General features: G+C 46.5%; 3 protein-coding genes across 10 annotated transcripts in view; 2 read left to right on the top strand and 1 right to left on the bottom strand.

Annotated features, from left to right (window-relative positions):
• The window catches only part of LOC121598836 (bone morphogenetic protein 6), a 34,302-nt gene extending 19,778 nt beyond the window's left edge, over positions 1-14,524 (bottom strand). The window contains exons 1-2 of one of the 5 annotated variants that reach the window (XM_041926154.1): positions 14,144-14,524; positions 11,685-12,428 (exon numbers count right to left, since the gene is read on the bottom strand). In XM_041926154.1, the coding sequence (XP_041782088.1) occupies positions 11,685-12,272 (588 nt within the window). In that variant the 5' untranslated portion in view covers positions 12,273-12,428; positions 14,144-14,524. Of the gene's footprint in view, positions 1-11,684; positions 12,429-13,882; positions 13,902-13,922; positions 14,101-14,143 lie in introns of those variants that run through there. The other 4 variants (XM_041926153.1, XM_041926156.1, XM_041926158.1 and 1 more) reach the window with 4 other exon arrangements.
• The window catches only part of LOC121598837, a 41,818-nt gene extending 16,568 nt beyond the window's left edge, over positions 1-25,250 (top strand). Inside the window, exons 3-15 of one of the 4 annotated variants that reach the window (XR_006005623.1) lie at positions 22,103-22,355; positions 22,449-22,541; positions 22,607-22,660; positions 22,727-22,964; positions 23,036-23,127; positions 23,191-23,259; positions 23,329-23,569; positions 23,635-23,726; positions 23,795-23,845; positions 23,910-24,147; positions 24,209-24,300; positions 24,372-24,894; positions 25,178-25,250. Coding sequence is in view for 1 of the 4 variants with exons in the window: in XM_041926159.1 (XP_041782093.1) it covers positions 22,455-22,541; positions 22,607-22,660; positions 22,727-22,964; positions 23,036-23,127; positions 23,191-23,259; positions 23,329-23,569; positions 23,635-23,726; positions 23,795-23,845; positions 23,910-24,147; positions 24,209-24,300; positions 24,372-24,839 (1,722 nt within the window). In the remaining 3 variants the exon portion in view is untranslated. Of the gene's footprint in view, positions 1-22,102; positions 22,384-22,448; positions 22,542-22,606; positions 22,661-22,726; positions 22,965-23,035; positions 23,128-23,190; positions 23,260-23,328; positions 23,570-23,634; positions 23,727-23,794; positions 23,846-23,909; positions 24,148-24,208; positions 24,301-24,371 lie in introns of all 4 variants that reach the window. The other 3 variants (XR_006005621.1, XR_006005622.1, XM_041926159.1) reach the window with 3 other exon arrangements.
• Positions 25,251-25,325: 75 nt separating this feature from the next.
• LOC121598849 (lactoylglutathione lyase) lies at positions 25,326-26,855 on the top strand. The gene is made up of 4 exons (XM_041926183.1): positions 25,326-25,416; positions 25,488-25,600; positions 26,131-26,354; positions 26,463-26,855. Exons 2-4 carry the CDS (start codon positions 25,535-25,537, stop codon positions 26,704-26,706), a joined length of 534 nt encoding a protein of 177 aa, XP_041782117.1. The 5' UTR covers positions 25,326-25,416; positions 25,488-25,534; the 3' UTR covers positions 26,707-26,855.
• The last annotated feature ends 284 nt before the right edge of the window (positions 26,856-27,139 follow it).

The following is a 27,139-nucleotide window of genomic DNA, read 5'->3' as shown; positions in this document are numbered from 1 at the left end:
TGTGAGCGGTTTGTTGTTGTTGTTGTTGTCGTGGATTCATCTCCGCTCGCTTTTTATACCATAAATTGTTCCAACGCTCTCCGGCCCGGCGTCGGATAGTTTCCTTTCTTTTTGCGCAAAATGATTGTGCGTCTTGATCGCGCCTTTTTTCACCAACAAATCACCGTGACAGTGTTGTTTTGACAGGCGCAGGAAAGGCCTTTCTATCAAACGGTGCAGAGGCTGGGGAAGGGATAAAAATGGAACTTGAAGGAATGGTGTGTTTGTGTGCGTGGAGGGCCACGTGGAGGTGGTGGGTAGGTGAGATTGGAGGGTGGCAAGAATGGAAAATTCGACCCAAAAATAGCAACGCCAACGAAGGCGAACGGAAAGAGACGTCGGGGGTTGCCGTTTCGATGGCATTCTTCGCATCGGGGCAAGGACGTTTCGACCAAAGTGGATCCAAATTGGCTGCCGGTACCGGTTTTATATCCATTTTTTTGCTTCTTCATAAAGTTGAAATCTCACCATGAAAGCGCCTGCTAGTGTATATGTGTGTGTGTGTCTGTATCGATGCAAATGAAAATAACATTCCTACATGGAATAGTACGTAATAAGAAAGCATGAAAAACATCGCAAAAACACAAATGTCACCCACAACACGAGCGAGCAAAAAAGTGTATAGCAAATTAATTGGTGAACGCGATGGAATTCGGTATTCAATTGGTCGGCCAACCAACCCCCCCCCCCCTTCCCACTGGTCCTCCTGGCCGAGTGGGAGTTGTGTTTTCCTTCTCGGGCGCGTTTGACAACACGCCGCCACCGCCGTCGACTTGGGTGGTGAAAAACCAGATGAACGTTCGCCTATTAGCAATCTTTAGTCATCATCATTAAGCTGAAAGGGTGTGATTATATTTTTAAAATTAGCGTTGTTCAGTTGTTTGCGTTTCATTCGCGTAGTGATCGCGGGTTATTTGTGGCAGGGGTGATGAAAAACTCATGTTTTGCTGGATCTGTCATATCAGCTGGTTATACGACGGGGAGAGGAGAAGATCGTGTCTTTTTTTTATCATTCTATGAATTGCTCGACACAAGGCAGCAAGAAGAGACAGATGAGTATGATACGTTATTGTCCAGAGGAGGAGTTCCTGTCCAAATGATCATCATTATCGATGAGCTGCATCAGTCCGGGCCGAGGTAAGCAGTGTGCTGTGACCTTCGAATATAAAGTTCTTTGGATAAGTGTAATCAATGCGAAGAAGCAATGCTAAGACGCAAACCCTCATAAAGCACTAAAGCATTCGAAGCCGTGACAAGCTTCTTGACAGGGACGGCGGGTGGTCTTGTGCGCCTTTTGCAGAAAGGATCGGGTGATCAATCATTTGCAAATTTTCGGCACCGCTTGATGCTCTCCGACACAGCCCTCCGCATAAATCAGTGTAAATGAGAAGGAATGGAACATTGTACGGATAGCACTCCGGGAAGTGGGTGCGTTTTGCGTTCTTTCTCTTTTCACTTGAACAGTGCGAAGGTTCAAGAGAGGATCATCGGGATCATAGATCCAAGGTCTAGGAGCTAGCGAACTTGATCCTCTCGGGGGTGTGTTAAAAGCACGCACCATAAATACACGGGACCTTGCTTTATTTCCTTTCTTGGGAGGTGAGTGAGGAATTCGCACATGTCTTGCGCCGGCTGGCGTAGCTGTTAACATCCTGCTGTCAACGTTGCGCGCAGCAAGTGATGAGGAACCCATCCACGTCACCTCAGGGGACACGTTGTTGCATCTCCACAGAGAGACTCTTCGCCCGCAGCAAGAGCCTCATCGGAAGGTGCAAAACAGCAGAATCACAACAGCAACAAAAGTTCCACCATTAAAACAAACGCATTAAAAAAATGGCGTCGGACGCAACACGCGGTCACCGACGGCAGGTAGTGGTGGTGCGCTTTTATCAGTGTCAACGTCGAAGCGGGAGGGCAGAAACGAAATAAAAAAACGTAAACCTGTTTAGCTAATGGTCGATTTTTATGGTAGTAGTCTTCCATATTCATCTCGAGCTGCTTGCGTAGCCCCGGCCTGTTGTAGGCCATGTCTCTCTACCATCATAATCCATTCCGATCCATTCGCTTGCCGTTTCGTGCATTGCGAATTGGGAATCTCTGCTCGTGCGTCAAAGCTTGCAGCCGGGGCTGCATTTATGTGTGGGGAAGTTTCTTAAAATCTCTGCAGGTTGCAAAACTTAACAAACAGCAGACGCAGAGGTCACACTGCTAAGTGTCGTCCAATTATGGCGCACCACGGGAAAAAACTGTGGAAGGAAGCTGCTATTTGAAAATGAGTCTGAGCTGCTATTCTGCTTCTCTAACCACACGCATACAGAGCCACACGTCGAACGCACAATGCTATATCATGTTCAGTCATGTTTAATTAGGTTCACCCGAACTCTCCTCCATGGCATCGATGAAGCATAGTGTGCGTGCGTAATAAGTTCGCGTGATGATCGAGGGTAGATAAGCATCGAGTTTTTGCATTGTTTGCTGATCGGTGCGTGTGGCTCCACGTTCGTTGGAGCGTTGTTGTTGTCGTGAGCGCCCGGCCTCCGATGCGATCGTGAGACTCACCTGTTGTGGCGTTGCTTTCCGACAACATCCGGCAAAGTGAGTGCGTGTCGGTGTGACTGTACTACACCTACGGTTGAGAAGAAGTGACGTGGTGTGGAGTGGAGTTGGAGCTTGCGGGAACTGGCCTCCGAAACTGGTCCCGTTTCTTATCGTGGCTGCTCACGTGACGTGTCGATGCAATGACGACGACGACGACGTTGATCGCAAGCGACGAACGACCAACAGAAACCGGCGGCGAGACCTTGTGACCGTGTGGACACACGAACATTAAGCGCGAGAATCATAATGAAGACATTTACAATCAATCGGCTTTTCTGTTGCTTGCGTTGCTGTAAAATGGTGCGGGAGTGTTGCGAGTTGCGTCAAAACGGCAACAATCTTATTTTCGGGATGGGAAGCTTTTCCACTGGAAAGTGAAACTAATTCCACTTATCCTGATTTACAGTCACTGTGGAATGCATGAGTGTGGAAGAACTCATCTTTGCTTCTTATCAAATCGAGCACATCCGCAAGTTGAGTGGTCGGATCGATTAAACGCGTCAGTTTTTAGTCCCGAACTCGATTCGAGCAGTTGTGCAATGTCAATAAAGTTGAAACGATTATTGGGAAGGCAAACCCAAAAAGACGCGGCTCAATCGTTGTGGTTTGGAACTAGTTTAACTGCTTTTCCTTCCCTGTATCACCGTGGCGTGGGTTGGGAATTTGTGTGTGTTTTTTTGGCTATCAAGTCCACTTTTCGTCGCCAAAATTCCATGCTATCAATTTTGCAAATTTGCGACCGACAGGCCGTTAAAAAATAAAACCACAATCTCGGACTCTCGGAGTTTCAGATTTTGTTTTTAATAGCCTTCGAAGGAAACTCAACTTTATTGGAGGTTTGATCGAGATTATCGGCACAAAGCCGCACAGCGAAAGAGGCAGCACCGGAATGTTTATTATGAACTGAGCTGATAGGCCGATAATTGGTATTGGTTGTTAATAAATTTTACACGGTCAGCACACACGGTGTATGCCCTACTGACGTGATGGGTCGGATCATCTCAAGTAGGTGTGGAACCGAAACTAGAGGAAATACCTGTGCGGTGAACCTCCGTTTATCTTTATTAGTGACGCTCCGGACGGGGCGCGAGTAATGGCCGGGGAATTTATTGCAGACTCTTATGGGGCTCGTACCATCGCCGAGCGAGGCTTTACGAGAGGCCCTCGGTCGGTCAGGTCAGATTGCACTAGCAAAATTGATCACTTTCTTGCTGCCCGTGATGTTGACGGGTGTGCATGCGGTCGTGCTGGTGGCGTGTTCGGTACAGCGCCGTTCGTTGTTACATATGATGGAAGACAGCGGCGGCGGCGGTGGTGATGGTTGCGTGTTTCGCGTTCTGAGTGTTGCTGAGCGGGAAGCACATAATCATCCGACGTTTAGTATGAATGCTTTATTAGTAGTTATGGCAGATTATTTCTGCTTTTCAAACCGCACAACGAACACAGGGCCAGGCGAAGTTTATCTAGAAGGTTTCGTTTTTGGAGAGTTAACGTTTGACCAACTTATGTTGAACTCAGTAAACAAATAGGACATATTGTGAAATGTCTATGCCAGTGGATGAGTAAGGTGGTTTGCTATAAACTGCTCGAATATTTGTTTGTCTGTATTACTGCTCGAATAAGTCGAAAATTTAACTCAACCTTACCCAAGTCAAACAACAGTCCTTTCAACGCTATAGGCTCTTCATCAAGCCTCCCAAAACGACACTTTAACATGCCCATCAATGTCAAATGTTCCCAGACTGGTGTGGACAAGTGCGGCACTTTATGGAGCAGACTAACCAGTCTGCGCAGCTCAAATCACGACGGCTCAGCAAGGAGTTGGCCGAAGCTTCTGCGCGTTCCTTCCTACGTTAGGCGTCGTGGCGCCTGCAATCTGCAATCGATGATGATGATGGTGATGCGCAATGAAAGCCAACGATCGAACGATCACGTCTCGGTCGGGGCCGGGTCGGGACGATGAGAGGGCGGCAATGTGGACAATTTGTCGATATTACGTCGTCCCCAGGTTCCATCGCGGGTCCGCGTGCTCTCGATGCCGTGCCCCCACCGACCGGGCGGAGGATAATTAAAACGAAGCAGGTTAGCAGTAGTGCGGGGCACGGATGAACCCCTTTGCGCGATAAATCACTCGTCCACAAGTGACCGCGGAGACGCGGCGCGTCGGTGATGCAGCGAGCGAAGACGACGACAACGGCGGCGAATGCGATTTGTGTAGCGCTTGCACCGCACACTGCACACCGAATGGCGACAACTAACTGCATATGTTCGGTCGGGGCAGCCAAACGAAGCGGGACGCTCGCAAGCCGAACCGGGGGTTCAATTATGTAAATTGACGCAAGGGTTCGAATTGTTTCCGAAGCCGTGTGCGGCGCGGGACTAGTGGGAAAAGTTCTCGATAGGTACACGGCCACCATGCCGCGCAGTATTGGCCGAATGACGCGAAGAGCGCAAAACGGCACGCGTACGCGGCCAGCATAATAAGGATGTAAAATCGCGAGCTTACAAGGCACGAGCGGCTCCAGAACGCACCACAAGCTGTGTGTATTTGTGGTGCACTTTGTTGTGGAGCAGAGAATTGTCTTGGTGAACACTTTCTTTTGCGCAAAAAAAAACGGATTAATTACCGAGAAAGCGCTTCAAGCTGCGAACCTGTTGCCCATGCGGTCGTCCATTCCGTTGCGTAATACTTGCCGGTCGATCTGGCTTTGCCTTTGATTAGGTTTCTGGTTCCTTCGGCAAAGGTCTGGAAAGCAAAGACAAAAGCGAAACTATCGGCATTGCTAATGTAGAGTCTGCATTAGAAACTGCAGCATCTGCAACAAGCAGTAGTAGCACAGAGAGAAGGAGAACGAGCTGCATCAAATTCAATTTTAATTATGCACGTAAGCGCACACACATACACACACACACACACACACACACACAAGCCAGCAGGTTCTGGCAGGTTGCGTGTCGTCCTGTTCTCCCACTCCCTGGGGACAGATTTTGCTAATGGAGCGCTGCCGCAATCTAGCGGTTTACACGCCCGGAGGTTTTGCGGTGACCGAGGCGGAGGCAGGTTCTAATTCTAATTATAATTAAATCAAACATACTTCCAGTTACTCCGGTGTTAGTAGGTCACTGCTGTACTTGGGGAATGGTACGCTTTTTTTTATTCTTCTTCTTCGTTCTCTCCTCTCAGAAAGTTTCTTCGGCGCAAGAGTGCTTGAGCGGGTAGCGTGTGGGAGATGCGAAAGGATGTAGTAACTGGGATTGGTTGGATAATTGAATAATGCTTTGGAGAGTGAAATCTGAACTGCTAGACAGCGGGGAAAGCGAAAGGACATTACGGAAGGTGAGGAAGTGATGGTTTGCTGCGGTTATCAAAATCACATCTTCAGTATGCACTTTGAGGTTGTTCGATCGATGATTTCATTCCATACTTGCATGGCAATGCAGTTGGGTTGATGCGTAAGTGAGACTGCTTTGGAGGAGCTTTAAAAGTTACTGGATTTAAGGATTTTTAATTTGATTCAAATATGTTTCAAAAACCCGAAAGATGAATAAAAATGTGGATTAAAATGGATCAACGTATATCAGTGATAAAAGATGATCTCTTATTAACATCCTGCGCACAGCCTGCGGTTGAAGTCTTATAGACCCGTTACTAAATTGACGGTCTTTCACATCAAAAGTTGTGAGATCAAATCTCATTTGCGACGCACTATTCCCTCCTTGATAAAAATCTTATTATTCTCTGGGAGTATTGTGGGAATGGCAATTTGAGGAACATCGACAGACGAAACATGATTTTTGATGTGTGTGTGAGTGGTAACATTTCTGTTTAAGCTATAAAAGAAGAAATAAAAACATGTTGAAAAACGTAAATAGATACCAAACTGCTGCTTCGACAACGTCGCGCACATGTCTTGAAATGCTCTTTCATCACTGTTTTTAGTCCACATGGGGCCTATAAACCAACCAGGGCAGAGGATCCTTGAGAATGATGTATCTCCAACCCTAATCAGGATATAATCCCCCACACATACATACACAGTCCTCGCACACATCATCATACATTTCTTGAACTTATTATCGCCATTCACAAGTGTGACAAAATTAATATCGCCACCGGTTGCCTCCCAAAAACAACCCAAAACCGGCACACAATCAGCTGCATCTACATATTAATAGAATTTATGAATGCATGCAGCCGGTTTTGGAGCTTCTTTTTACACTCCAACAAACAAATGACCACCGCCACGGGATAAGAAATGAGCTGCGAGTCTTTATCACGTCCCCCATTTTGGCGGGACGGCGCTATATGCCGGATGCGAAGAATTAAATTAATGTGCTAGCAAATCAATTTCGAAAACGCTGCGATGCGAACGCACTCACCCCTCCGTCCGTTTCCAATTGGGACGGTTTTGTTTTGGTGGTATTTTTTGTTGTTGTTGACATTTTCTTCACCTTCGTCAGACGACAACATCGTCGTTGCTTGTACATTTGCATAAGCGCAGCATCGTCCAACCCGACGCAATGTGGGGGAAGGAACTTCCGCGAAGGGAGACGTACATGATTTGCAAACACACCATGTTCGAAATAATCGGTTCGTGAAGAGGAAGGCCGTCAGCAGGAGCGCAGCAGCGGCGATAAGGCTACATACCGGTGTACTTTGGGAGAGAAAAAACACACACAGCAAGATCGATAAAGTAAGCTGCATGCTCATGCAGTTTTTCCTGCCTGCGACTTATCTGCGACTCTCCAGCATGGGAAGCTGCTTATCGGCGACCAAACTTGTTCCACCTCTTCCCGAGGACCAACGGTGCTGTGCATCTTGAGGTTTTTCTTACGGATAAAAGAAATCCCTTTTTGCCAAGAACTGTGTGTGTGTTTTGGATTTTATGCTTTTGCGTGCTCATACCGTACCGAGCATTCATGCTTAAATCCGCTTGCCGGTTTTTTAATATGCTTCGATCTTGGTTTCTTTTTTTCTGCACTCTTCCTTTGGAGCCATATAGATGGATAACAAATTTTCCACTGCCAGCCAATTTAAATCTGGCTCTTGGAAGATGCCAAACCACTCCACTTATTCCTTCTGTTGTGCTCTCCCCTTCCAGTCGTTTCCGAAAAAAGGGGGTCCCACCACCACTGGCTGCAAAGTTGTGTGCCGGATGCTGGGAAAATTTTGTAACACAAAAAAAGGCAATCCAGCTGCCAGCTGTTTATGAAAGGAAGGGTAAAAATGGAGCCGATCCACTGCTGGATCAGCTGGAAGAAGGTGCCCAAGAGAGACGACGGTGCCCGAGAGAGTAAACCAACAGAGATGATGGGAAAACAGCGGGTCCCGGGCGCTTTTTTGGGACCGATTACAACATCGCAAATCTAATAAAAATCGCTCATTGCGTCTGACATCTTGGCTGCCGTCGCCGCTGCCTGCCTAGGGCCCTCTTTTACAGTCGACCGAAAAGGAAAGGATTCTCCCACAAGGATCCCCAACCGCCTTCCCTGCCAATCCGATGCTTATTAGTCAGCCCAGATGTTTGCTCTTCTCAGACGCAGGCAGGCATGCAGGCAGGCAGGCAACGCAGGAGAGGTGTGTACATTCATGGATGAAATTAGAATATTGAATCCCATGTTTTGCGCGAGTTTTTGGACCGCCGCTAAACAAGCCGGCAAGCAAAAGTGGAAGGGAAGAAAAATTCACAAAAGTTTCTTTAAGGGCTGAACTGAAGGGAGACGGGAAAACTCATCCTCCATTCATCCAAAACCGTGTGCGCTCGGTCGCTCGCGCTATCGGCTAAATTGCCGAGAATTATGCTCACGTCCATCGCACGTCCCGTCCCCGCCCTCTTCTCGCCCCGGGGGGAAGTTGCAACGAGTGCGGGGCACGAGATTTCGCGACGAGGCTCATTTAAAATTAATCGCACCGGAGTTCTATTTTCGTAGTGTCATGCACATGGTGGAGAGGGACACCTTCATTTGCCGCGCAGAGTGTGTGCGAATCCCTGGCGCGTGAACCCAGTCCAGCCTCCGGGGGGCCGGGGCGGCCAATCGATTCTGGGCGCACTTTTGCGAGCAGCTTCTCGAACGGTGTCTCGATTTGTCGTTTGTGTGTGTGTGTGTTTTTATTCTCTTCATTTAATTTGACTCCTATAATGGAAGCAAAATTAACACAATCTCGAATGTTGTCATGATTGCGACGATCACCATTCACCATTCACACGGTCGGACGGATTCTGAACGTCCGCACGAGCTCAGAGCGCGGTCTGGTTCGATCGATTGTTGCTGGGGGGAGGATTGAGAACATTATCTAAACAAATCATTATCGACATTTTCCATTCTATGCTATCGAAGGGAGGGGAGGATAGGGGTTTTACCCAATTTCTTTTCTATTGCATCTCTATTACGAGCAATGCTTTTTCCGAGGTGTGGAGCAATTCAAAAGCATAGCTGCAGGGGTTTTTAGTAAGAAAGAGATTTTAGTTTTTACTGGTTAAAATTAATAATATTTTGTTTCAGGAACTGTAGAATCATTTTACTATAAAAATCGATTTTGTATGGCGGAGTTGTGTTGAAACAATAGCAACTTTAACGCAGCTTCATTTGAACTGCTCTGTGGTCAAATGATTAGGCGTGTTATCTATTACAAGACCGGACGTGTACCAAAATCTCGTTTAAGTTTTATCTAAATAGTTTTCAACATTTAAATCAATTTTTCGTCATAAAAAAACGTGTACCATAGGAAGTACTAGTAAGGAAGTACAATGAAAATAACTACACACATATGTGGTGGAAACCACTGCATCCTCTAGAACGTTCTCTTTTCAACCACAAGATTTTCCCTTGTACACACTCTACTATCCCTCATCGTTTGTATTTTCCCGGAAGCATTGTAATCGAGTTTCGAATTTTGGTCGTTTGCCCGTTTGACCTGATTTGGTTCGATTCTGTATTGGTGCTCGACCGGCTGTAGCAGTAGCATCCCAGCATCGACAGTGTAGAGAGGAGCAATGCAACCGTGCACTGCACACTGCTGCACTCGATGAAAAATGGACGCATTTCTCGCTTGGTTTTGTGGGGGATTGTGGTACAATTTTGTTTTGTGGGAAGTTCGTTTTTTGCTTTTCTTTTGCTACACCCTTCACTTCCCTGGCCCGAATTTGACACCCCGCTGTGGTGTTGGCGGGGCCGGAACGAGCCAAAAGTCCGCTGCCGGCAATTCTTTCGCTTTGTGGATGTGTGTGCCTCGGCCCGCCTAGTTTATGGTTATGGGGTTGCTAGCACTTTCCTTCCTTTTTTGGAAATTGGAAGAAAGTCCACAGCAGTTCGTATTACACAGCGCTAGAGCTTGAAGTTGCAAACAAGAATGGGATTGAAATTTGGTGGCAAAGGAATTTCACACACACACACATACGCGCGCGCGGTGGATGCACCGGATGTCGCTGGCACAAAGCGAGAGGAGGGACAAACAGTGGGAAAAGTTTTATTACAGTAACACCACCATCCTAGCAAGCTGTGTGTGTGTGTGTGCATGTTGCTGGTTGCTCGTGAACTGAGAGAAAGTGTATTTGGCCGGAGGACAAAGTTTCCCGTTCAAGTTCAAGAGCAACAACGAGAGCAACGAGTTTTGCGTCCTGGGTCGACAATCGCTCCAGCAGCCTTTCCAGCCATGGCACATCAGTTGGCACACAAGTGCTGGGGATTGATTTTTGCATTTTTCCTTACCGCCCTGCCCTGTCTCGCGTCGTTTCCCCTTCGTGCTTTTGACCTTCGAGTTTTGCTATTTGCTTCCCGCGAATCATCTGTATGCGCAAGGACGAAAGCACAAGGGGGGGGGGGGCGACGGAATTGCCGGCACATAACCGCAGGGAAAAAGGGGAAAGCGGAAAGGGGTTTGCTGGTGATGGTGGTGTTGTCCTTGCCTTCGGGGGATATGGCCGAGTTCTAGATTTATGATGTACTGCCAGCATTCCGGGAAGGGAGGCAGTGCTTTGAGAGGATGCTGTGTGTTTGTGTGTTGCGCTTAGTGTCAAGTACTCTCTTTCTCTCATCTCGTGCACACTAGATACGCACATCAACACACGTACGCGGGTACACCTCATTGAGGTGGTTTGTGGAACGGTGATTATTGGCACATTAGTGGCGTTGCTGACAGAGGGAGGGGAGGTGGGATGCTGATTATTAGCCTGGTGACGAGCAGGATGACGATGATTGACAGCCTGACACGGTTTCCACCAGTGTGGTGTGTTAGTGCAATGGTGAAGTCCAGCCTAGTCTGCACGCTAGTGATGGGAAGAGTTCCGAAAAAAAGGAGTGGATTCAACCCGTTCATTATTTTAAAGATGTGGAACTGCTCCAATACGTTTAAATTGGTTAATGATGTAGCCGGAGACAGTGCGGCCTGATAGTCTATATGATATATGCACCGGTTCGTGCAAGACCGGATGTGATCGATTCTCGTCATTTCATTTTGAGAACTTTTGCTGAATTGAAGAACGGAGTTGTTTTGAACCTGATGTCTCCAATTGGCTGTGCCGTTCCTCCAGGTTTGCTCAGGCATTTCCCACCACTAGTGCACACCACACTGAGGAGAGTAAGACGAGCTTTGTGTGGGACCAGTTTTCACTTTCACCGAGTGAAGGAGTGGAGCGCGGCTTTGTAACATCGTTAATTGAAAATGTTTATAGCTCATCAACTAAAACAACAACCTAGTGCAGCAGGTAATGCTATGTGCGCACTGGTCGCATTGGCAGAGAGTGTAGTTTGGATTGATTTTTTGTTACTTCAATCACACGCACTCACACATGTTAATGGATCGTAAAGAGACAGAGAGCAGTAATAACTTGAAGTGCCCGCTCAAACTGCTTTCCTAATTTTAAACTTATTCCTTCCAAACATTTCCCCGCTTGTGGGCCTATTTTCGTACTAAAGCCAAATACCACAAGGGCATGATCGTGTCTGTGTTTTTGCGTCACTCCAAAAGTCCCACGAGGAACCAAAGGGCGCGGGGGAGGTTCAGACACCGGATACGATTAATTAGGCAAAACCCGCGCGACACTTACCAGGCGAACGTCGGGTAGCGCGCTCAGGCCGAGTCCTTCCAGCACGATCTCCTGCAGCTTGGTGTGGTTGATGGCCGCGCCGGAACTGGGCTGAACTTCCACATCGCCACCACCACCACCACCACCACCACCATCGTCTTCACTGCCTCCACTGCTAATAATACTGTCGGTGTAGACGTCCGGGTGGCCGATGGTGGCGGCAGCGGCGACGGAAGTCCGAAATGCAGCGCGGGATACTGTCTGACTATCACAGATAACTAGGAACAACAGGAACTTGGACAGGAAGCTGACCACACTCGGCACCAACCGGCACCGTACACCGCCCGGTACGACCCCTCGATGAAGAGGTGGAGTAAGAGCAGTGTAGTGATGGTGGTGTGGGTAACTGTACGTGTGTTTTTTGCCCCGCGCTACCGGCGTGTGTAGTGTCCGTCGGAAGCTTAGCGCGGTGGGGCGGCAGGGTTCGTCGGTCGAGCGCATCTCGCAGCGTTCGTCAGGATCGAGATGGCGCCGGTGACTGTTGGATATTAGAGTGGAGTCGCTATCACTACTGCTACAACTGCTGGCACGCATCATCATCATCATCATCGTGGGATGCGATTATTGTGCATTGCTTTTTCTGTACACGACACTTTTCTACACTCGCTCACTAACCACTCACTGTGCAACGTGATCACTCGCGTGTGTCTGTAGGTTGGGGGAGAGCGGAGATCACTTGCGAAACACTTGCGAAAAGGTCAAATGCTGCAGATTAATGAGAAAGAAAACAAAACATTTGAGATGTTGTTGAGTCATCCGAGCACGCTATCGACTGTCCACCAGCCAATTCTACCATGTAGTCGCATCGAAGCGGCTTAGAATGTGGGGTGGAAGCAGCAGTGTCGTGCGACAAAAGTCACCCAGTTTGACCCCACGCGTTTTCACCCGGCGTTTTAGGTGGCGATCGGGTTTTATGTGGACAGGCCCGAGACAGGCCGAGCACGCCAAACACGCACACGGTTAGCAGAGCAGTAGGTGGCCACCAACGTGTGTATGTACCGTGCGGGCGGTTGTGTCACATACACCCAGACGCGGTCCAAATGCGGTCAAAGTAAGTGCAAACACCCAAGGTGGGGATCGGGGGAGGCCCAGGTCGCCTATAAAACGGTAGTGAGAGTCGTACACTGATTACAATTATACTTTCAAATGGGAGGTCTGTGTTCTGGGTTCTGTTTCCAAACACCTTCTCCACCGTGCACTGGGGATGCGGCAGGAGGAGGAGCATGGGAATTGTGTTATGCAAATTGTTGTTGCTCTATAACCAACCAAGAGACCAACGGGAGAGAGACATACGGAGAGAGTTATCCGTGTGCTGCCTGTACCCTTCAAATAATCCCTGCCGGCTATATTGGTCAGGGCGTCTCCTCGCAACTGCAGGGAGGATGCCTGCGTCCCATAAAAAAACGGTGCGATGTGCGACGGGCGTGTTCTCCCCTGGGGGCGGAAGAGAGAAAAGCCAAACCCTTAAGGGCGCTTGTTTTAACGAGTGCAAGCAAACAACCGCCAATTTGCTGCTAATTTTCACTTGACGGTTTGGGCCGAACGATCAACGGCTTCTTTTGGTGCTGTCGTTGAAAAGGACCTCTAAACCGGCCGCCCCAATCGTTCTGCATTCTTGCTGTGCTCGTTTTGTTGGCGTGAAGCGGCAAAGGAATCTGCAGCGCTACAAAAGCATGAAAGGAGACGATTTTTTCGGGCCAAACGTGTGCAACACAACGCGCGCAACCCGATAACGATCTTGATTTTGATAGCCAGTTTCAAGCGAGGCGGTTTTCAATAAGCTCAATTCTTGGTTTTTTCAATTTTGTTTTTGGGAATGATCACAACACTGTATAAGCATCCTCCGCGCCATGGCGAGAGGATCACAGGCCAAAAAAACAAAAGGAAAGAATGTTTGGTGTCTTGTTTTAAACGATCGTTGTTTTTTTCTGTCGTCGCTCTCGCGATTCACATCCTGCTTGACTCGTTCGTCTGGTCATCTGATGCACTGTGGCCTTTTTTCTCTCTTTCTCTCGATGCAATACATCACTCACTAGCTGCACACACCCACTGGAAGTGAGGTATCCTATTCTCTCTTCCTTTCAATCCACTTGCACTTGCCGGCACTTGCATCAAGTTTCACGATATTCGCATTTGTGAAGCGTTTAAGCATAACCAACCCAATAACAAACACTTCTTCCAATCGCCCCGATCACTCACAACACACTTGCCGTTTTTGCGAAGAAGAACTTGCTGCTGCGAAAAACGCCACCCAGCTTGAGCCACAGTTTGAGCGAGAGCGAACGATTTCATCAAAACACCGCAAGAACAGTTGCGGTGGTGCTGTCGCGGAAATGCACCGGCGATCACCACCGGTATTTATGCTGTGAGAAAAACATTGAACACTTGCTTCTTGCTATGAACCTCCTGCAACTGCTCACCACTGCTCACCCGTACCTTATTTAGCCACTGTTGAAAACTGTTCACTTCGGGGCACGCGTTTTGGTTTAGCGGTAGCGTTTCGTTTCGTTTCAATTTTCGAATCGGTTCGAAATGTCGATTTTTGTTTGTTTGTTTGTTTTCTTCTTTTTTTTTACTCGAATCAATCAATACACTTCCAAATGCCTCTTTGGTTGCAGTTGCGAGTTGCGCGGAGGCAAAATGAGGCAGATTTGTTTTGGTTTCTCTAATTTTCACGAGATTTTCCTCCCCTCGATCTCTCTTAGGCTTGTTCGAGCGTGATCGCGAATGTTGCGAACGTGTGAATGTATGTTTCTTTTTCTGGGTCGAGAGCGACCGCGCGAACGAACCGCACCGTCGGAATAGTCGATTTGAACTAGCAGCGGTGTCGGAGGGCTCGGAGCGCACGAACTGGGAAAATCTGTGTGGTACGAACGCACGAACGAGCCCTTGGCGCGATTGGCCATTACAGGGGTGGCGTTTCGTGAATTTAGTAATATTCTAAAATAGTATGCGTATTCGCAACTTTTTTTGTTAAATGCTTATATTCTATTTAACCTACATTTGACTTTATGAAATATAAAATTCATATTTCTTGTATTTGAATGCTTAAATGTTTGAAGTATTATTATTTCTCTTATACTTTAAGCTACTTAGTAGATATTAGATCTGGATCTTTACATTTCATTTCATATATCAATGTTATTTATCCCTCCAAGGATCAAAAGACAGCTTGATCTACGACTTATTCTTTTTCTATGGGGAACTAAGGCTTAGCAAAATTTAAAAAAAAAAATCATCAACTGGCAATATAATGGTTCCTTACCTTTATTCTTAAATTTTCCCATTTCATCGTATTGTACCAGCAACCCTGCATTTGAGCATAACGCGAACGCCTGAAACCCGAAGATGCAACGAAGTTGCCTCGTGGGTATTTTACAGTGCGTGACAAAAATTAGACACAGTACGTTGCGAGTTGCAACAAATTGAATAAGTTGAGCATTTTGAGTTGATAATAGAATGTTGAAAGAAGAATCAAATAAGAACAAATCTTTTAAAAACGTCAATACGAGAAATATAATCACATTGATTTCGCTAAAATAATTAAAAAATGCTCTTGTCTGTATGAACATGGATCAGATTTCATTGAACTTGTTAATTAGCCAATCGCTTACAAATGCGTCATAGATGGGTGAGTCAAAGAATTTTCTTCAATTTAAGTGATGAAAAAGTGTGAAAGTATATGGTAATTCGATACTGTTTCACTTAATAGAACAGAATTAGTCCATAATACGCTTGTCCATAGGCGCTTTATCCATGTTTCTTTCACCGAATTTACTGCTGATTGCACATGATACATTCTGTTCGAACGTTGTTAATCCTGTATGATAGATATTCTCTCCAAATACTCACAAAACTTTCCCACACATAGTGCCACCGACACCGCGCAGCGAACGGGTTTCGAAGGATCGGTGGATTACCTCCGCCTTCCGCCGCGATTGAAACATCAAACAAACGATTTACATTAATCATACATCTCACCACCACCACACAACGGATTCTTACCGGCTTTGGTGTCAAGGAATGGAAAGAAAAGGGCCCGCTAAAGGTGAACACTTTTGAGGTCATTCCTTGGATTGGGGAGGGGGAAGCAGGCGGGAGCGAAACCATTGACTTTGACTTCTGGCGTACTTTAATTGCTCCCGAAACGAATCGTCACCGTCCGTCATATGTTCGAGGGAGGAAACGAACGAGCAAGTGTGCAGACGCGTGCCTCGTGCGCGCGCGCTTACTCACTGAAGTGAGGTGAGAACGGTGAACGAGTTGGGTAGATTGTTGCGTGCGTTCGTTAGGACTAATTAATTCCCCCTACCTTGGCGCATGCACAGGTCCCACGGACCAGGCCGCCGCAGTTGTCGATGGCCCCACCGACCGTGTCAAGCCGGCTGGAAATTCGAACTTCCGAGTGAAAGTGAGACGAATTCATTTAGCACCCGAGAGAAGGCAGCAATGACTGCGTCTTTTGCGGTGTCGGTTTGGTCGGGCTTTTCCCGTGACTTACCGTGCCTCCGAATGTGGCGAAGGCGAAGACTTAACAGAGCACTGAGCTCGAAATCTGCTTAAAACCTTCCACCCCAAGGTAAACTGTCATCTCTTTGCATTTAAATAACACTGAAATGGTTCACAAATTTCTCCTTCCTGCCTCCATCACGACTCGGGAAAAAAGGGCTATGCAATCAATTGCTGCTGATGGCGCATACCGAAACGAAGAAGGGCTTTTGACGGCGTAAAATTGAATTTTTTAGGACGGCATCAATCATCGCCCGTGGGCAACACGTGGGAACCCGGCATGGTACGTGGATAATATTAGATGGTGTCTCCCAAACGGACCATTGCCCATGCGAGGTTGATCGGTCGGCGATGGTCGGCGTGCAATCGTTTCTGGTTTTTTGCTCCCTTGGCGCAAGAGTATTTACGAGCAATCTTTCTTATCAGTGCATCGTGCGGCTCTCGCCCCAATCCCTCCGGGAGTGCATAATCAGACCCGTTATCTATGCGATGGCACCATGATGACGAGGAAGCAGGGGGGGGGGATAGTTCTCTGCATCTGCAAGACTGGAGCATAGCGTTAGTCCACGTTGTTGCACAATAGGAAAAAGGGGAGAGTAGTGCCACGTGGTGTTGCGTGAGCTGATATACGTCCCCAATAAGATACCGTCGCTTTTGGTGATGGTGTCTATCAAAAATAAAGGCTACCACCTAAACCGGAGCTACTATTAGAATTAATTAACTCAATTTCAGCGCTATCAGCTGAGCGGTCGGTCGGAAATACCGCCACCTTCGGTGCGCACAGGGCGCCAGCTAATTAGTTTTATCAAACAAAAATCGAACGATACCGCTCTCACCGAGCGAGTGTGGTACCGATCACAAAGTGCCCACAGGTGAGCAACATGTTTGGAATCCCCCCGGGGAGCACATCGGACAGATAACGGACAGGTGTAGGCGATACCTCATCATGCGCCAATTTTTTTTTTTATATTATTCAACGCAACACCCAACAATAGCACACAACATATGACAAATCAATCGGCCGCAACTCTGAACACCTGTGTGTGTGTGTGCTATCTTTGGCGGGAAAACCATAGCTGCGTGACTTGCCCACGCGCAAAAAAGGAAGCGGAGATTATGCAGAGGAAATAACCCAGCGATGGCGGCAATACACGGCTACCCCGGATGACTTTCTCAGCTCAAGATCCAACACCATCACAAGCAGAACGGGAAAGGTGTGATCATTGTCCAAAAATTGCGCCTTATTCTCACACCCCCCCTCCCTGGGGCGGGTGGATGGGACGGCGTGTTAATGTGTGACGTCGTTTGCACCTGTAAACAATTTGCCAAAGAAGAAGAAGAAAAATAAAAAAAAAGGTGGGAAGATGCAAACACGGTATTGGAATGTTTTGTACGAAATTCTTTCCGCCAGCGCATTCCGCTACGCATATCTCGGACGGTTGCGGAAGCGCGCTGTGCGTGCGAGGGATGTGACTCAGCCGCCGACAACGATTCCGGAAGTTAGTGGGGCTGCGAACACGGGAAGCGCAGATCTCTTCCGTTGCACTTTTATATCGAGCAGATCGAGCAGATCGTTTTCCCCGGTCGAATGTTATCGGAGAAGGTAAATACGGTTTGGGGTTCGTTGTCTCCGTTGTCGCGTTTTTGGGCGATGGAGACGAACGTTCTGCATAGAAATGGGGGAAGATTTTATGGCAACGTGTCGCTAACCCATTGGTGATATTTTAGAATGCTTTTTTAGACAAACTTATTATTTGATCTGTTTCCCCCCTTTTAATAATCATTTTGAAAAATGCATTTTTAAGAAGGATAAACCGATTCTTGAAACACGAAAGTTGTACACCCCTGGATGCAGAAAAGTGTTATCGATGTTTGACCCAAAAAAAGAACCCGTATTGAAAATGGAATCGAAAGATTCTAGCTATTCGACACCTTCATCCGGCGTGGAGGACAAATTGGAGCGGAGAAAATTGCCCAAAAGGAAGGAAAGGTTTGCAAAAAAAAAGCACACAACTAGACAATTTATTCCAACGGTAGTTTGTATGGATTGGCCTGTATTTTTAGTTTATCGTTGATTTCCGTGCGTGGTTTTGAGGAGCGATAATTGTAGATCACACCAAGCCGCCAACAAACCTCGGGCAACCCGGTTATTGTTAATAATGCATTTAAAAGTGTGTGTGCGTGTTTTCTTCGCTTTCCTTTATTGAGCAGCTATTCAGGATCGAACCTTCTTTTTTCATGGAATTGTTTATGCATCTTTCAACCAGCTGACAAGCGTGAGCAGCTCAGCAGACGCACGAAAAAGCGTTAAGAATACGATCAAATCGAAACACACGGAAGCAATCTTCCTTTGTTGCTTTCTGCTGAGCTTAACTTCAGGATCAAATATCGCATCGGTAGCTGTGCTGTCAGATGGGACAAGATTAGAGCGCAGAGATAGCATCAGACACAGGCCCTTAACATAGTTATCGGGTTCGAATCGACATCTCCAACAAACCATGACAACCATCGGGATGCTGTTGTGAGTACCTTCCGAAATGTGGTGGTCAACCGTCGTGTGGTCAGTAGCAGCGTGTGGCATTAGGAGTACCTTTGCTGTTGTAAATTGATAGCCAGCCTCCCATTGCAAATGGGCTGAAGAGCTGCAATTAGCCCAATCCAGTGGGACGGTGGGACCCCGGAAACACGAAAACAAACTCGTAAAGCAAATGCACACACAGCACAGCACAGACAGCTTGTTTGTGTTCGGCTGTGTGTTTTTTCCGCCCTAAAATCCTTATTTTTGCGACTTCAACAAAAAAAGACGCACAAATGACCCATGTGTGGACTGTGGAGATGCACCGTTTTAATGACCCTTCGCATGCAATGAAAGTGTACGGGCAAGGGTTCGTCCCTTTAAGCCGGTCCTAATTCGACTTCTTCGTCCCTCCCCCCCCCAGGTTTGTACCACGCGCCGTATCGCACTAATTGAAATCGCTTCCCAGCCCTTTTCGGTGGAGAGCGCGGTCCTCATCCATCCGTCCCATAAATCACTGACCATCATGAGGCACTCGGAAGCTTCCCGGTCTTGTGCATTTTTGTTTTTGTTTTTGTTTTACTGCCCCATCTTTTCAAACTCATCGTTGATCCCGTGCTGTGGCGTCGCTTCCCCTCCAAAAAAAGAAGCAAAAAAAAGGAAGAAACAACGAATAACAACACACACACGTACCAACGATGATAGGTCGAAGCACACCATGATTCTGCCAGGTGCGTTGCACTGTAAAGGTAAGGGAAGATGTTGGAGTGTGAGCCCTTTTTCGGGGAGGCATTACACCACGCCCGTTGCCCCTTCCTGGTGGGTGGTGGCAACATACAAACAGAATCGGAAAGACGAAAACGATAGTTAAAATGAACCCCCAAGTTGGGGGGGAGGTGGAAAGGGGGGGACTTTTTTTGTTAGTTAGTTTGGGAGATATGTGGGAAATGTGGGAAACCGGAGCAGCTGGGCTTAAAGCGGACTGGCGTGCGATAACGCGCGTCCGCGAGTGCACCACGGTGAGAGAGAGAGAGAGGGGACGCATCGCGCATTGGATGGTGCGGAATGAAAAATGTCGTTTTTGTCTCGTTTGTTTTTTAAATCTACTGTTCTGTTCCAGTTTTTTTCCTCTTTATCGTGTGTGATGTGTGTGTGTGTGTGTGATGGGGGGCTTCGTTACAGCGTCCTCTTCTTCGGGTCGGCTGGAGGTGATTATACTACCTGTGCGCATCCCGAGAGCCCTACGAATTGATTCCCTACTGACCTACATTCGGACAGCAGCAGCAGCAGCAGCCGCAGCGCCAGAAGCACACATATCGCATGCAGCTTGGTACACAGAAATTCCAGGAAATTCCAGGGAAGGGAATTGGTGGTCGGGCGGTGGTGAGAGTGGTTCTGTGTAAAATGTTGAGCACTTTTCATGCAACGAATTTGAACGATGCTTTCCATGCGGATGACCACGCGCCGTCGGTGGCGAAGGACGCAAGGGCAAGGATTAAGCGTCGCGTACTGCGTAATTAATTACGTGGGAAGAGTTTCTTTTTCCTCTAGGAAGGGTAACAAAAAAAAAACGCTGCACGAGATAACGTTGGGATAGTAAAACCACCGTGCATTACATTTTCGGTTTTATTTACTCGTGAATTACCTGTGCGGACCTGCGTCCTGGCGGGTGTTTGACACTCTGAATCATTACCGTTATCATCATGACGTCGGTGCATTTTGGTGACGAATGGCGACGGTTTCTCATTTCGCTGGTCCGATTAGCTACAGAAACTAGGTGATTAGGTGACGTCTGTTTTCCTGTGATTAGTACTGGGTTTAGTGGGTTAGTTTGCTTTTGTTTTGTTTTCCTGGAAATCATTTTGCGGCGCAAATGACAATGACGAAAGGGGCCCTTTCATTGATGGCGAAACGTCATCGAAGGGAAGAGATCGATCGATCGCTATCCAAGCCATGTTGACTCCATTCAAGGCTCTGGACTCTGGTGGTAAAAGGGATCGGCGGATTTTCCCTTCCATGTGTGGTGTGTGCCTTTTTAGTTTTGCCTTCGCTTCCGCTTTCGTGTTGGTGATTAATGGCGCAAGCAATTTGTACTGCTCGTCTGTGTCTGCGTGCAGTTTTGGGCTGTGTGGTCCAGGCTCATCAACAGCATGCGCCTTAAAGCATCACCACCCCCCTGGTGTAAAGTCACGACTGTGGCAGTGGAACAATAGATATTGAAGGGATTTTTTTTTCGAATGCATACATGCCGGAAAGGGTCTCTCTTTTTGGGAATATTCCAAGCAGCAATCAGTTGTTGCAGCAGTGAGTTTGAGCCCTTATTGCGGTCACTATTTTCATCAGCCATCGAACGTGTCTGTCACAATAAAACATCAACCAAAGCATGATCATCGGTTGCCGAAGCAGACAGATTGTGTTTCGCTCGATTTATTGCGAACAGTACGAAGGGCTCTTCTCTTCTCTGTCACGCAATCCTACCTTTTGTGTGTGATTAATTGATTTCTAAATTATGGTATCAATTGTGAGCAAAAAGGAAGGTGCTTAACACTCGCGAAATGCGGGGATGCTATCGGTAAATTTGTTGCAAACTCTGCTGGTGCGGATCATTTATTGATGGATCAAAATCAGCTAATCAGCTTGTACGTTCAACAGTTGGTCGTGTGAAGTGTGTGCCTCATCCGGGTGGTATGAAAAATGAGCTTAGAACGTAGAGTGTTTGATTTATCAGAACATGAAGGCAAGCAAATGAATGGATACCGGCCACAAAGGCCTGGTTGTAGTAATTCTCCATTAATAAATGATTTTGAAAGGAACCGTCAGCAAAAATGGCAACGGTTCTTTGGCGAGTTTGTAGGATCAGTTGAATCAGATGTAGGATCAGTTATACTTTCCCATCTTAGGTATTTTACAGCACGGTAAGTGTTTGGATATATTACTCAAAAGCTTATATAAAATACAAACACTTTAGAACCTTAAGAAATGCTTTTGCTGCTTAAAAATACAACCAATGTTTAAAATTCTCACTGATTGATACAAATTCTAAAAATCAAATACTGATTGACCTATTGCATCGATTATCAAGCTTGTTTGGTTTTTTGTGTGTTTACACCGTCTCATTTATTAAAAATAATGTTCAAATAGAACACGCAACGAACATCGTTTGAATATTTAACGTCGAATTGAAATTATAACGTATATGAATCTTAAGTAGTCCTCGTGTAGACGGCCCTTCAGCAACAGCTGTCGCACAATGTATTAACCTTGACAGCTGTTTTGCCGGGCGTAAACACAAGCATTCGGGTAAACTTGCAACTGACAATGGTAATGTTTTCTCAATGTTTTTTTTTGCATCAAGGGATTATTCTGGATTAGTTGTCGGCGAAGGTTGAGTGAAGAAAAGCATAAGTTCGTAGTGATGTAGGATTTATCACCATTTCGTCTTCCCATACCGTTTTCTTTTCTGCTATGGGAATTCAAATCAAATCGTCAAGAAAGCATCTGTCAAAAATGCCGTCCGCGCGCCGCAAAACATAAACAAACCAACAGCCGATCGGGAAACGAATCGATGAAGCGCGGAACTAGCTGAAATGTTTTAAAAGAAATATGTTGTGAGTAGCTTTGGACAATAAGTATGTGGTATGAAGTGTATTCCAGAAATGCGGAATCGATGTAGTCCATTAATTTTATTCTTATTTTTCCAGCTATCCATGGGAATGTTAACAGATCCCAACATGTACGAAGAAGAGTACGATGAGGCTGCAGAGATGCTGGTGGTTTACGATCCCGAACCGGAGGTGAAAGCGCTCTGTAAACAACCCTAATAGACACAATTATAATACTATTTTTGTTATCTTTTTAGATCGATTCCAACAGTTCAATCTTGCAGCAAAAGACACCGTTGGATGAGCATAGCGTAAGCATGAATCCACTGTTTGCTGTACATTTTTGGGATCGATTGCTAACGCCATTCTTTCGGCAGTACTTTTTCTCCGCAGAAAGGACACTAGAACTGATTGCCATCGTTGAGAGTGAACCGTTGCTGTGGGATAAGACGCAGCTCGATTACAAGAATGTAAAAATGACTGAAAACGCCTGGCGCATGGTGGCGTCCAAGATGGAGCTTGACGTGGAGGTGTGCAAGGAGAAGTGGACCTGTCTGCGGGCCCAGTTTCGCAAACTGAAGCGAAGAATGATGCAGTCAAGCCAGAATGGAACAGGTTTGTTATATGTTTCGGCTGTGGCTTGTGGGCAAGATTCTTTACAAATATTATGTCTTGTTGGCTTGAAGGCACGGACGAGATATATCAACCATCCTGGTATGCGTACGAAGCGATGGCATTCCTGAACGAAGCAGTGGAATGTGAAGGTGATACAAATACGGTAATATTGTACTATTTACATATCGAGTTTGTATTTGATTGGATTGTATTTCTTTTTCAAAAGGTTGATGGAAACAACACTAAATACTGCACAGCAAACACGAAACCGAAGCCAACGTTAGACGAGTATGCAGTGAGTGGTCATGAAATATCAAATGGTCAAATATTAGCAAAAATATGTTTCCAATTTCCCTTTTCCCAGCATTCCCTTTCGCGAGAAAACACCCTTGAGCTTGTTTCTATCATTGAGGGCTTGCCTGTACTGTGGGATAGAGCAAACCGTGACAACAAGTACGCGAAAAAGGCTGACGATGCATGGAAAGAGGTCGCTAGAAAGATGAGCGTGGATGTAGACGTTTGCAAGGAAAAGTGGGCTGCAATGCGTGCCCAATACCGTAGAATCAGAGGAAAGGTTTTACAATCAACTAGCAAGGAGGGATCAGGTAAATGGAGGGGTGGATTCCACTCTTATGTTGGTTAGTTCACATGTTCTATTGTTTAATAATAGGATCCGATCAGATATACCGACCTTCCTGGTATGCATACGAAGCCATGACGTTCTTGAACAGAACGATGGATTATGGAAAAGCATCGAATACGGTAAGATAGTTTTATATTTAAATCATTATCCGCAACGTGATCATCTTACTTTGCCTTGTTTTTCAAAGACGTATAGAAACATTCCTGAAGGAACAGATGCGACGTTTGTTGAGAATAATGTAAGTGCATTGTTAAAATATGTTACGTTTTTGGCCTCAATGCTCCCGTTTCGTCGTTTTGTAGTACTTTCTTTCGAATGAAAACACGTTGGAGTTCATCGCGGTTGTGGAGAGCCATCCGTTGCTGTGGAACAAAGCACATCCAGACTATGGGAATGTTAAAAGGCTGGAAGATACCTGGCAGCTAGTTGCCGATGAGATGGATCTCGACGTAGAAGACTGTAAAGACAAGTGGAATTCGCTGCGGGCACAGTTTCGTCGCCTAAGAAGGAAAATTCTACAATCAAGCGAAGATGCAAAAGGTATAGGATTAAAGTGTTTGATCTGTAGCCTCAGGCTTTAATTTGTCACATACTTTCGCAGAATCCGATCAAATATATCAACCATCCTGGTATGCGTACGACGCCATGACATTCTTGACCGATGTGATTCAGCATGGGAAAGCAAGGAAACGGGTAAGTCATATACAGTGTGTAATTTCACATGGTACTGAGCTTTATTGCTATTATTTTAAATTCTCTTTTAGCGTTTATCATCTCCACGACCAAAACCAGAACCTCAATCGAATTCATATGCTCCGCGGTCGTCAACCGTACGCAAGAACGATGATGGATTTTTCCTGGATTCGCTCGAGATTCTCAATGCAGACGATGATGAAGATCAGGAACAGTTATCTAGCATCGATGGATCACCGTATCCTTCCGATGACGAAGAAGAGGAATATCTTGAAGAGCAGGAGCAGCTATTAGCAGGGGAAGATTCTGTCGAACGGCTGGAACAAACCTGTGATGGTGCTGAGGATCCTCCGCAGCCGACAGAAGAGGCCAAAGAAGCCTCCAGTCGTCAGCCGTGCGATAGTGAGCGACAGCGTATAGCTCCCTTCATTGAAATCCTTTCCCAACGATTGCTGCGGAAGGAAAAAGCGCAACTCGAGGAAATAGAAAATGAATTGTTAAAAGTACTGAACAAATACCCAAATGCTCGAATAGACTAAGAGCATGCCAATAAAATGGGAAATTGAATTGACAGTGTGAACAGTATGCCATAGGGTAAGGCGAGGGGTTTTAATGTTTAATGTTTATTGTCAAGGGACTGCATAGCTCACCCTGCGTTGATCTAGATGCTCTTCCACCCGTTCTAGCCTTCTAGCTTGCATGGTGGTCCTTTGCGTATTGTTAAAAGCGTAACATGTACGAGCAAGCAAGAGCGACGGAGCGATGGGCACACACATGCAATGAAGGAGCTCTGGGTGGGGTACAATGAAGGAGGAGGTGGAGGGCAGTGGTGGAATATATTAATTTGTTTGGCCATTTATTTTGTCCATCAACACAGTCGCATACCAACGCGAGCTTTTTGGGGGCTATCTTAAACCCTGAAAAACCCTCGCTCAAAACGTCAACAACCCTCACAACGACTTACAAAAACGCTCGCCATCGAGGAAAAACTCATCGATTAGGAGCGTTGGTGAGCTCGTGAAAACTGTCGTTTTTGTTTAGCGGGGAACTGTCAGTTGGTCAACGGGAATAATACAACAAATCCAATTGGATTTAACCCTGGGAAGTTGTTAGAAGGTACCAAACACTTTCTTCTCGCTGTGCAATATTATTTAATTGTTATTTCAATCCGTCCGTTCCTTTTGCAGATTGTATTGTGCCTTAGCAAGTGGAGGAAACCTCAACATCCAGCAAAATGAGCGAAGGACTGACCGACAAGGAAGCGAAGGAGCTGCTGAAGCTGCCGGATGCCGACACAAAGGTACGAGAAAAGGCTCAATAATGCTATCATTGCCTTAGAAATCTATTAAATTTGGATCTTTTACACATTATCCACTTTCATACTTCTCGTAATAAGTCTTTTAGTGTTAGAAACAGTATTATCTCATCGCTACACTGTCCATTTCCGCCTGTTGTTTACATTGAACTCGTACGCCTTTACGTATGCCGGTTGCATTACGCCCCCGGCCCGTGGCCCTTCCTCGTATTGTATAATGCTTTTCACTATTTTTATCACACCATGGTGCAATTTAAATCGTTCACATTCCTACAATGGACGATTGCAGCAGCGAATGGTCAATCGTTTTACAACCAGAGCGTCCCCACGACCATTCCGGACTTTTACCATAAAAAAACCCGCATTATCTTATCGCTTGTGCAAGAACACTCTCACGCACCCAATTCTTACCGAGTCATTGCCATCCAACTCATCGCCTCACTTGTTTGATAATCGATCGTCTTTTTCGTTTTTAATATGTTTTTGTTTTATGACACCGTGACTTCCGGCTGCAGAACTTCCTGTTCCAGCAAACGATGTACCGCATCAAAGATCCGCGTGCATCGCTCCCGTTCTACAACGAGGTGCTCGGGATGAACTTGCTCTGCAAGCTGGACTTCCCCGAGGCCAAGTTTTCGCTGTACTTTATGGGCTACGAGGACATTGCCAACCAGCCGTCCGATCGTAAGGAATGCGTTCAGTGGGCAATGAGCCGGAAGGGGACCCTTGAACTCACCCAGTAAGTACCACCGCCGTGAAGGAAAGGAGGAAGACACTCTCTTAAAAAAAAACGATGCGATAATGGATGATGTGTTTTTTTTTTCTTTGCCTCTCTCTCTCTTTCTAGCAACTGGGGCACGGAGAACGATGCCGAATTTAAGTACCACAACGGTAACAGTGACCCGCGCGGCTACGGCCACATCGGCATCATGGTGCCGGACGTGAAGAAGGCGTGCGAGCGGTTCGATCGGTTGGGCGTCGAGTACGTGAAGCGCCCGGACGAGGGGCGCATGAAGGGTTTGGCCTTTATTAAGGACCCGGACGGCTATTGGATCGAGATCTTCAACGCAGCCACGGTGCAAACGCACTGAAAATATTTGTCTTTGTTTGTTTTTTAATTGAATTTATATATTTTTCTTCACCAAGCGATAACGTCGGAATCGGAAAACGGGCTAATAATTAGGGCGTATGCGAAAAGAGCAGAATTTGAAGGGAAAAGAATAAAAACCACCCAAGCATATTTCATTTTGCAGCATGGATCGAAAAAGAGAGTTAAAAATATCACGTGCTCCCAGTTTTGGTTCCAGATGCGGTTTTTTTTAATTTGCGATGACAAGACGAAGCGCGTCTCAGCAGCTGTCTCGGCCCGTAATTAGGCACAGCTTGTTGAAGATGGGCAGCAGCGCCTAGAACCGCTCGAAACCTGAATGGAAAATAGCATCAAAATAGGGAGACCTCAACCTCAGCATGCATCCATCTGCAGTTTGCAGTTGTTAGTGCATTTTCGCATGAGCGGTAAACCCT

This window comes from Anopheles merus, chromosome 3L, assembly GCF_017562075.2.
Source record: "Anopheles merus strain MAF chromosome 3L, AmerM5.1, whole genome shotgun sequence".
Classification (NCBI taxonomy): Eukaryota; Metazoa; Arthropoda; class Insecta; order Diptera; family Culicidae; genus Anopheles; species Anopheles merus.
The sequence above is the reverse complement of the archived record's forward strand: the minus strand, read 5'-3'. Positions and strand labels throughout refer to the sequence as shown.

Excerpts from the sequence above, each read along its gene's own strand:
- LOC121598849 (XM_041926183.1), top strand. The coding sequence starts at position 25,535 with ATGAGCGAAGGACTGACCGACAAGGAAGCGAAGGAGCTGCTGAAGCTG. Across the intron at positions 25,601-26,130 it reads TGCCGGATGCCGACACAAAG|AACTTCCTGTTCCAGCAAAC; the intron begins GTACGAGAAAAG and ends TTCCGGCTGCAG. Across the intron at positions 26,355-26,462 it reads GGGACCCTTGAACTCACCCA|CAACTGGGGCACGGAGAACG; the intron begins GTAAGTACCACC and ends CTCTCTTTCTAG.